The sequence below is a fragment of the Neopsephotus bourkii genome, unplaced genomic scaffold (genome assembly GCF_033783945.1).
Source record: "Neopsephotus bourkii isolate Nb327-2 ecotype Australia unplaced genomic scaffold, CSIRO-AGI_Nbou_v1 NB_1433, whole genome shotgun sequence".
Taxonomy (NCBI): Eukaryota; Metazoa; Chordata; class Aves; order Psittaciformes; family Psittacidae; genus Neopsephotus; species Neopsephotus bourkii.
The window spans coordinates 2,561,599-2,572,361 of record NW_026901910.1 but is presented as its reverse complement, the minus strand read 5'-3'; the positions used below and the strand labels follow the sequence as shown (position 1 = coordinate 2,572,361).

The following is a 10,763-nucleotide window of genomic DNA, read 5'->3' as shown; positions in this document are numbered from 1 at the left end:
GGAAAGGGCGCTGGAGGAGCCGGGAAGTTGCTGTTGGATGGCGTTCAGAGGCCCCGGCACAGCGGGAGGGAACCGGCCGCGGAAAGCAAACAGAGCGCGGGGTGGAAAGTGCTGACTCTGAAAGGCGTCCCTGGCATCCCCGGCACCGCCACGGGCGGTGAAATAGAGCCCAGGGGCCTAAATTCCTTCTAATAGCCCTAAATCTCCAGTTATTCTGGGGTAAGGTCTCCAGCAAGCATCAACAGCGTGTGTGCATCCCTGTGAGTGCATCCCCGTGTGCTGCAAATAGCCAAGGAAGGAGCAAAGCTCATCCCCTTGCTGCTGCAGCACCCCTCACACCTCTCCTTCTCCCTTTCCCTATATTCCCCCCACCCTGCAGTCCTGCATCCAGCTCTGGGGCAACAACACAAGAGGGAATTGGAGCTGCTGGAGCAAGTACAGAGATACCCCAATGGCTTGGAGCAAGCTGCTCTACTGGAAGGTGTCCTGCCCATGGCAGGGGGTTGGAACTGGATGGGCTTTAAGATCCCTTCAACCCAAACCCATCTGTCATTTTATGATTCTACATTCACATTTCTCCTCTTTCACATCTCCTGCTAATCTCAGAGATTTCTAGAGAGCCCTTCCCTTAGTTAAGGCTTCAGTAATTTCAGTTCCTGTTTCAATCTATTTCCCTCCAGCACCGGTTTAGACATCTCATTTCAAGACACTGACCTAAAAAAGACTCGTTTGCTCTCTGGCCTCTATTTAGAGCAGCAGCTCTCAGCACATGCAGCCGCTTTCAAGCATGCAAAGCCCCCTCCATCCTGCAGGCACCAGCTCTGGTGTTAGGGATTCACTGCACCCTCCTGGCACTGTGCGCTGGATTCCCACATCCCTGAGTACACACACGCCAGAGCCTGGAAGACCCTGCTTACTGCTCTGGCTTTGTTTAAATCCCATGCCTGAACAATGACAGGACAAGAGGGAATGGCTTTAAATTGAGAGGGGAGATTTGATTTAGGTATTAGAAATTCTTTAAGGTTGGTGAGCGCTGGCACAGGGTGCCCAGAGAAGCTGTGGCTGCCCCATCCCTGCCAGTGTTCAAGGCCAGGTTGGACAGGGCTCAGAGCAACCTGTTCTAGCACAGTGTCCCTGCCCATGGCAGGGGCTTGGAGCTGGATGAGCTTTAAGGTCGCTTCCAACCCAACCATTCTATGATCACGGGGGAGCATCTGCTTTGCCTCTGGGCTGTTAGCTGCTGGCCACCATTTCCCCAGTGGATACCCCAGGTGCACAGGGGCTTCCCCGGCCAGTATTTTTAGTGCCAGCATTAAATCAGTTGCCTGCAGTTACTGGGGGCTGCACAGAGACTTGAAAGCAGCGGATGGGAACGGAGCTGCTCTTGCTGTTTATTTACCCTGGGTGGCCGGGCTCTGCCTGGCTCAGCGCCTCCAGCTGTGATTAAAAGAGCTACGGCAAGATCAAGGTCCTGGCAACAGAGGCAAAGGCGAGAACCACTCCTGCTTGTTGCTCCCTGTCTCTGAGCTGCATACAGAGCAGAGCATCCCTAGGGTATTCCCTGTTTTGGGGTCTCATCTGCCTCTCTGACAGGTTTTGGTGCTATCAAGCTTAGGGTATGCTGAGCAGTCAAAACTCAGTAGCATCCCAGGCCCACACTGAAGCATCACGATGCTTCTCCACCCCTCATCCTTCCCCAAGACCTCTCGTTTCCTGCACGGCTGCAAGCTGAATGGCTATAAATGAAGTTATTATAAATATTCCTTACCCTGGATTCATCCGTTGCATCCTCTCCACGTCGATGACCTGACGTCCCTTCTTGGTATTCCACAGATCTTGAGTGCTTTGTCTTCGCGCTGATTCAAGCAAACAAGCATCAATGATGTTGTCCTCTGGGAATTCCTCATCACACAAACTCACCAGCCCTTATGAGTAAGCGTCGGCTCCTGGACCATGAACATCCCAAGATGCTTCATTAATCAGACCTGCATGTTAATAGGCTCCAATCAACCCTGGTTTGCTGAGGAGGAGGGATACCTGAGCCAGGATAACAGCACTGGAAAAAATATAAAGTATAAAAATGTCTCTTTCAAACATCTAAAGCACAATGGTCTGATTTGCTTTAGTGGGAGCCCAGAGGTGGATTTCTCCTCTTGATAGGCCACAGCCCAAGGTCTCTAGTAGAAAAATAGATGCCCAAGAGCACCTTCAAGCAAGGGTGAGCTGGTGGCTTTGCAAGTTGGCTGCGCCTATTTCACAACAGCCTGCTGAAGAAATTACAACTAGAAGTCATTTTGGGTGGTAAGTCACAGATAGCCCAAGTTCCCAGTGATGATTTGGGATGAAAGCCCATTCTAAAACCCTGGAATTGCCCCTGGGATGGCAATGAGGATTGGTGATGGTCTTTAAGGAGCTGGAGAGGGTAACCCAAAACGAGAAGGAGCTGGTGTCATGCAGCATCTTCTATGCCTACCCAGAGGCCATGACTCCAGCCAGACCCTTATTTCCTATAACCACGCAATAATAAAGCAAAAACCCCCAGAACATGCTGGCATTCATAAGGTTTTGTATTGCTTTTCCCCCTTTCTCCCTGAATTCCACGAGCAAAGGCAAGGAAGCATCACACCGACACAGAGGGTTAGGAATTATTCTTCTTTTTAATTTCACATGGTTTAAAATACGATATGAAATAAGGCTACAGTATATAAAAAACTCTCCAGCAAAATGATGTGCCAGCATCAGCAATTAAAACAAAACCAATCCCCTCCTTCTTTAAGGGTTCAATGGAGGAGGGACTTCTTTTTGCATCCTTTAAAAAAACGAAACAGAACACAACACAACGCACGGACACACACACACACACACACACACACCGCTACATCTCTAAGCTACCTCAGCTCAGTTTGTTTTAAAAAGCACCTGCTTTTTCCTTGGTTTTTATCTATTTTTTTTTTAATCTGGCTTTTAAACTTTTTTTTTCCACTTTTAAAAAATATAAATTATATGAAAATACAAGTTGGAAAATAGTTGAACAGCACAATATAACAATCTCTTCTTTTTCTTCTTCTATCAGCTTAAAAAGAAAATCCCATGTGTAAAAACAAAATTAAACCAAAAAAAAAAAGAAAAAAAGAACACCCACTTTTTATTTTTTTTCTCTTTTTCTACTGAGGCAGATAATTCCTGGAGATATTCCATTACAACATATATGTATACATAGATTTATCATTTATTTAAACCTCTTTGGAATGTAGACAACAGCTCACGGATGTTACATAGACCCTACCAGAGAGCAGAGCACGCCAAGGCATCCCAATTGTGACATTAAAAAGGAACAAGCAACTAAAGCCTTGCAGAAAACCCCTCCAGGAAAGCAAACACAAGAAGATGGACACGTTTCCCACAGCATCCAAATACGGGTGCTTCCTGGGACCATTCTTTTGGAGGAGGTTGGTTTGGGAAGCTGTGAGAAGGTTCAGTCGTACAGTATCTTCTATTTCTTGCCCTGTTTGGCTGTTTTTCCCACCAAAAGCACCTGAGACATTCCAAAACAAGATATAGTTACCCAATTCCAAAAGCCATGTGTATCTGCTGAGGGTGAAACTTAATCCCATGCACAGAAACCAGCACAGGAGTAAGCCGTGTCCCCAGCAGATCTCCATCGTCCCTCTCAAACCCATCTGGTCCAGCATGTGTGAGTGGATTAACCGACTCTTCACGGCCTTGAGGAACAGGAGGTCAGAGGGTTTGGGGTCCAGCACATCTGGTTGAGCACACCCCTTACCAAAAGCCAAAAAGCAGAAAGATACAAATAAAACAGAAACAGCAACAAATCTGCAAAGTTCCAGTGTATAAACAGCACACAGCCCTCTCTGGGATGGTCTCTAGAATGGGAATAAAAAGCAAAGGAAAATAGGAAATGATGAACCTGACGTCCCTAGGACTGTACTGCCCTTTTGCTGCACACAGCCTGTGAGCTGGGATGCCAAAAGGCTGGGAGAAGCACCAGGAGCTACTCCCAAGAAAACAGATCTGCTTTCCATACTTCACCCTTTCTAACCTCTCTATCAGCTGCCCCAAAATACTGGCAGCACACAGGTTCAGCTTGGAAACCTGGAAAATCTGAGCACAGTGGAGTGGAAGAGAGATTTAGCCTGGCAGGAGGATGGGGTTGGTACCCAAATCCCTATTGGAAGGAAGTTTTATCCCTGTTTTCTGCTTGGAAAAGGCACTTCAGCTGCAGCAGAGCAGCCAAGCAAGGCAGGAGGCATGTCCTGGGAAGCAGCATAGTGCCAAGGGCAGGAGACAGCCCCTTTCTAAGGGTCTTGGAGGCTCTTTCAAAGCACTGGGAAGGGTAAGCTAAGGGCACTGTGCAGCTGCATGAAGGACAGCAACAGGACACTTACAAACCCCCATCTGATGGCTGAAAATCCATACAGTGTGTCCTGTTGGGATGCCTTTGCACTACTCCTCCCCTCCACGTTGCCATGCTGCCACATCTGTTTGACTCCCTTTTCAGCCCTGGCTCTGCAGCAGAGCTCTGCTCAGGGCCTCATCCATGATACTGATTTTCCTTCCTTCCTTCTCTCCAGCTTCACCAAGCTGCTTTCTCCCATCCTGCCTGACAGAGACTGATTTCCCAGTGGCCATCATTTCTTCGCTCCTTTGGTGCATGCTTCTTTCACCTTCCCTTCATCCCCTTTTCCTTCCTTTCTATCCAGCCAACCCTTTTCTTTCCCTATGCTCAGTGGGACAATGTACAGTTCCATCAGCTAACGGCATAACTAATAGCCTCCCTTACCTAAACTACCACCTTCTTCCATCTCCCTGGGCTGGAGCTCCTTTGTGGCCCACTCATTTTCCCTCCACCATTACCTTTTTTATAAGCATGCAGCAGTTTTGGGGATGACTTGCCCCAAAATGGCCAACTGGGGATATAGAGGTATCCCTCTAAGCATCTCCTTGTGATTAAAATCCTCATCCAACAGTGTCCCTCTGTACAGAGGGTTTAGGTGCCTGTGTATTGTGTCTCTTTGCAGGCAGGGTCGTTTCCTGCCAAGCTGATGCATCAGCCTGTATCCGGCAGGCATATCCCAATGAGCATCTCTGGGAAGCCTTTCCCCACCTCGCCCCCAGCTTCCCTCTCACAGTGCCTCCATAATGAACAACTCCCTAAAACACACAGACAGACAGACAACACATAAAGAAGGTACTTTTGGTTCAAACACTTAATACTGTCTTTAAAAAGAAAATGCCCAGTGGCTCTCAAGGGAGAAAGATCCCATTTGGCAGCCAGATCCACACGAATCCAGCTCCAGGGTTGTATATGGATATGGAAAAGCTCACTGCCTGATCCCCTAACTCACATCTAGCCCCCGCTGACAGCAATCAGCATCATCCCAGGAAGTGCTTGGTGCACTTCTCATCATTCACCCCAATGACACCAGTTCATGTTCATCACACCCTGCCAGGGGCTGCAGGATCAGGCTTCCAAAGAGCAGTAAAGAACCTATTTGTACGGACAATTTCCTTTCTGCATGTGCCAGGCTGGTTAAGACACAGAATCATAGAATCCCAGACTGGTTTAGGTTGGAAAGGACCTTAGAGCTCATCCAGTTTCAACCCCCTGCCATGGGCAGGGACTCCTTCCACTAGAGCAGCTTGCTCCAAGCCCCTGTGTCCAACCTGGCCTTGAACACTGCCAGGGATGGGGCAGCCACAGCTTTCTCTGGGCAGCCTGTGCCAGTGTCACATACAGCAATAAAGATAAAAGCTGGTTGAAACAGGAAGGAAAACTTTGTTTTTCCAACTTTTTCCTGATTTTTATGCCTCAAATCAACAGATACATTTTCCATTTACGACATCGAAAACAAGGGAATTTTTTCCATTTTACCCTCCAAAAAAGAACAAATCAAGTGTTTTGAAAGCACCAAGGTGTTCCTTGAGCAAAAAAAGAGAAAGATTTGGAAAACACAAAGAAGACGTTTTCCCTGCTAATCTGGCTTGGTTTTGTGCCCAAAACCAGCCATACAAAAAAGCCTCTTTGAGAAACAATCCCAAAAGTGGGCATTTCAACCAGCTTTATCAGCAAGTGGCAGAGCAAAGCATGTGGGGCTGGAGGTGAGAGCAGCACATCCCGCATGCATCACTAGGAGCCAGTTTGGAGCTCATTTTCCTTCACATACGATGCGGAGATGCTGGGTCATAGCGCTCCACTCCTCCAGTGGGGTCTACATAAACTCCTATTTTCATCTTTAACCTTTTCCTCACCGTGATAAAACTCTCTGCTGGCATAACAGAAACAAACACACACAATATTGCAATACTGAGACCATCTTAGAGCTTAAGACTATTTAAAAAGAAAAAAAAATACTGGCACAAAATTTAATAAAATAAAAATTTTAACAGATTTCTTAAAACAAAAAAAAAAAGTCTTGATCCCTCCTAGCAAAAATTCTGTCATTTGTAGAAAAGCAGACAACCAACAGAAAGGTGATGGCCAAGAACGACAAAGAGCTCTTGGGGTTTTCCCATATTGCCCCTCCCCAAAGCAGGAATAGTCACCCACTTTGGTTTTCCCTCCCCACCTTCAGAGAGATTCAAATGCTTGGGAATACTATAGTTTCCTGAACTGCCTGCGTGCGAGTAACACAAAATCCAAAGGGATCCATTTGATAATGTTTTTTCTAAACAGCAAGGGATGGAGGAGGGGTTTGTTGGGGTTTTTAAGTGAGCTACATTTTTTCTGGCTTTCTTAAAACTCAGAATTTCCCCCAAAAAAAAAGCCTTTCTTGGAGCTTTCAGGGGGAGGAAAAAGCTCAACCTTCTCCAAACGAAACACAGTTTGCCTCTTCCGCCTCCCTCTCTCCCAACATCCTCAAAGCATCAAATCTGAGTCGCTCTTTAAAAAACAACAAAAACAAATTAACAAATGACCAAAAGAACAGCAAAAATAAGAAAAAAAGAACCAACAGAAAAAGTCCCATCGACTCTTCAAAATGACACGGGGTGACCCTCCACCCCGGCCGGCCACCTTCACTCATCAGCATCTGGCTTGACGTCCAGCATGGCGTGGAGCTCCTCGGGTGTGTAGCCCAGCAGGCTCTGCAGGTCGCAGACGAAGCGGTAGACGTAGCGTTTCCCAGCCGTCTTGTGGATGATGTTCTTGTCGTAGTAGTAGCGCAAGCCGCGGCTCAGCTTCTCGTAGTTCATCTTGGGCTTGTTTTTCCTCTTGCCCCATCGCCTGGCCACCTGGGAGAGGGGAGAGGAGAGTCAAGGAGGGATGCGCATCACAGGGACCGGACACAAGGGAAGAGAAAGGAATTTCCTCATCTTTAAGATTGGCACAGAGGGGTCACAAGCGTTAGGGTTTGGGGAAACTAAGCTCCATGCAATGACAGAACACTGCACAGGACTCTATGAGGACGTGCAAGTCATCCTGGGTCACAGAACCACAGAATGGTTTGGGCTGGAAGGGACCTTCAAAGATCATTTAGTCCAATCCTCCTGCAATGAGCTGGGGCATCTTCAACTAGATCAGATTGCCAAGAACCACATCCAGCCTTGAATGGCTCAAGGGACTGTACATCTACCACCTCTCTGGGCGAGCTGGTACAGTATTCACTCCCCAAAATCTGTGGGAAGTCTCCCTTCTCACCTGTACACATCCTTTTCTGGCATTATACCTCTTCTCTCCCGTGTTTCAGCTATTTCCCACTGACTCTGGGCACAAATTATGGCCTCCCAGATTTAGTGCAGCCAGTTTTCAGCTGGGATCTAATTCACTGGTTTCCCATACACACACCCACGACCAGAACAATGTGACTGCCCAAATCTCAGCCCTGAAGGGAGGAGGGCAGGGTTATCCACGCCAATATTTCAAAGGGATTTGGGCTGTGCACTCTGTTCCAGGGCACTCTACCTCATCTGGGTCGGAAAGTTTGAATTCCCAGCCATCACCCGTCCAGCTGATGAAGGACTGACAGGACTTGTCAGTGAGCAGCTCCAGCAGGAATTGCCACAGTTGGATGGGTCCACTGCCTAGAATGACAAGAGAAATACAGGAAATTAATGCCAGGAAAAGCACAGCTCCTTCTATCCAAGGGGTGTGCGTGGGGGAATATCACATCCAAACAGTACACACTGAGAAGAATTAAACCTACTGGCATAAAGAAAATAACCAGTGACCACAGGGCAAGATGTGGTCTGAGATGACGGCTTGAGAGTTAAATTCTGCAGGTAAAAGAGCTTCCTATTTGCAGTAAGAGCTGAATATTCACGCACTGGAACGCTTCACTTCGAGTTACATAAATAGGATTACTTTTCTGGCATGCAAACAGCGAGCAGTCATTGTCTTGGCACAACAGCACCCCGCTTCCTCTGTGCCAAAAAGCTGCTGGCCATCACATGAACTCCGGCAGACTCCTGCTTCCCGACCTTGACTCTTTGCTCCGTTGCTGTTCATGGAGATAAGGGGGAGGACACCCAGGTATGAAAATCATCTGGCCTCTTTCCAGGGCATGTTGCTGCAGGAATCGGCTGCGCTGGTGCACAGAGCTCAGTGCAGGGAAGGCAGGGGCTGGCTGGCTCTGTGCATGGGTCTCACCAGCTCAGGACTGTTGCATCTCCCTATCATGGTTCCTAGCAAAGTCCTAATAAACCTCCCTGTGGCTGCTGCTCCCCCTAATCCACTCAAAGTGGCCCACAGCATCCCATACCACGTAGGTTCAACCTCTCCTTACAACACCACAGTCCCCGGGGTGTTAATTTTGGCCAACACCACTCTGACACATCTAATCTGCAGTACCTGGTGCCTGCGGCTTCGCAGCCTGGTTTGGGATGGATGAATGGTGTACATGGAATGATTTTGAAACCCTTATCCCTTCTTGTGTCCCAATCAAAGGTAGAGGAGAAGCCCTCAAGCCAAATCTCTTTGATGAGCAACTTCCAAATGCAGCCGCACCCTAAATATTGTGCTTAGCTCTGGGCAACATGTTTTGGGAGAGACGTTGCCATGTTCTAAACGCAGCTTAAAATACATCACTAATAACTAGAATGACAATAATAATAATAATAAACAGAACCAGGGGTTAGAGGAAATGATTTATCACAAGAAGAATGGCACGGGCTGCATTAAGACAGCAGGCTGGGGTAAACCCGCCTGCTGACAGCAATGAGCACAGGCTTCAAGCAGGGAGGAGGAAGAATTATGTACTCAGACAAAGGGATGGAGAACATCTTATTTCCAGGAATGACAATGAATGCTGTCGAGCTGTGGCTGTGGGATAACCCGCAGAAGGAAGAGAGGGCTGTTCCCCCTTTTCCACGAGGTTTAAAATGACTCAAAAGCAGAGGAGCTGCTAGGGAGGAGAAAATGAGAGAGCTGGCTCCAGGACAGGGAAATCACTGTGGCCCATCCAGCCCTCCCCAAACTGTTTCCCTCCTGTTATTCCTAAGGAGCTGCTCCAAGCCTGGGGGTTATCACACAGCCATGGGTTGGACAAGCAGGGAGCTCACACCATCTCTCTGCTTGTGAATGGGAAGATGACACTCAGCAGGGAAAGGCTCCAGTCCGGTGTTGTTCTAGGCAAGAGCTTGCCAAGACGCTGACTCCATGACCACACTCTCTGGTAGGGTTTATCCACACCAAAACAGGGGAGGAAAGTCAGATGACGCCTTCGCCTCCCACCCAAAAGGGAAGAGCCAAAACCCTGGCCTGAAATGCCACCGCATCTCAAAACTCAGACCTATTTATAGCAGCAAGCTTTAAACACAGAGAAAACACTGGGGAAAAAAAGGTTATTTCAGCAGCCTGAGGTCCTCCATGGGGAATCACAGGTGAATTACCACGGAGCCTGTTTCTCCCAGCCGATCTGACTTTATAGCACTTCCCTATACAGAGAGTATCCAACACCCAAAGCAGGTTAACAGAGAAACAGTCCATGGAGACAAGATTTAAGCAAAACCAGATTCACCACCTTGCACTGATTTCTCTCCTGCCCAACCAAATAAGGATTATTCATTGACTCATAAAATGGTTAGAGCTCAAAGCAACCTTAAATCTCATTCAGTTCCAATCCCCTGCCATGGGCAAGGACACCTTCTACTAGAGCAGCTTGCTCCAAGCCCCTGTGTCCAACCTGCCCTTGAACACTGCCAGGGATGGGGCAGCCACAGCTTCTCTGGGCATCTAATTCCCAGAATAAGATGGATGAAAACCCACCACCCTGGCACCAGGTTCTGTCTGGCCCGCTTTGCCTCTGTGGGATCCTTTCGAGGTTCAAGCTCACATCTGACATGGAGAGGTGTTGGGAAACCTGGGAATTTCTTGCCCTCTCTCCAGCAAGCAATGCAGGGCTCCTGCCTCTGCTCTGCTGGGTATTTTGGGATTCTGAAGGAAGCGGTGTCATCCCTGCAACAGGGATTCCCAAGCTCTATTCCGAGCTGCCTGCGGGACACCGTAAAACCCCAAATTCCTCTGTGTTGGACAAGCAATTATGTCAAGAATGTGTTTACTGCAGGGCTCGCAGGCATGTCTGAGCTCCTATAAACACATACCCCGCCGGAGGGGAAGGCAGCAGAGGCCCTGCAGATGTGCCACTGCTGCTGACTTGGAGCTGTCAGCGAGGCAAGCAATGCTGAGGTGCAGGAACCAAGCCCTGGCACATGCCCCAGCCTGCATGGCCAAAAACTGCTCTGAGGAGGGAGACCAGAGGGTAGGAAGGCAAAATGGTCAGGGAAGGGGTGCTGGAGGTCTGTGCATC

At 48.3% G+C, this 10,763-nt stretch overlaps 1 protein-coding gene and 1 long non-coding RNA gene across 4 annotated transcripts in view; both read right to left on the bottom strand.

Annotated features, from left to right (window-relative positions):
- Window positions 1-2,638: 2,638 nt before the first annotated feature.
- LOC133220401 (uncharacterized) overlaps window positions 2,639-10,763 on the bottom strand; it is a 132,076-nt gene continuing 123,951 nt past the window's right edge. The window contains exon 2 of the long non-coding RNA XR_009727710.1: window positions 2,639-5,645. This is a non-coding gene — a long non-coding RNA (uncharacterized LOC133220401). The remainder of the gene's footprint in view (window positions 5,646-10,763) is intronic.
- Window positions 2,639-10,763, bottom strand: part of ETS1 (ETS proto-oncogene 1, transcription factor) — a 71,400-nt gene continuing 63,275 nt past the window's right edge. For all 3 annotated transcript variants that reach the window (XM_061368441.1, XM_061368442.1, XM_061368443.1), the window contains 2 exons: window positions 7,922-8,040; window positions 2,639-7,251 (listed from right to left, as the gene is read on the bottom strand). In XM_061368441.1, coding sequence (XP_061224425.1) covers window positions 7,036-7,251; window positions 7,922-8,040 — 335 coding nt within the window. In that variant the 3' untranslated portion in view covers window positions 2,639-7,035. The remainder of the gene's footprint in view (window positions 7,252-7,921; window positions 8,041-10,763) is intronic.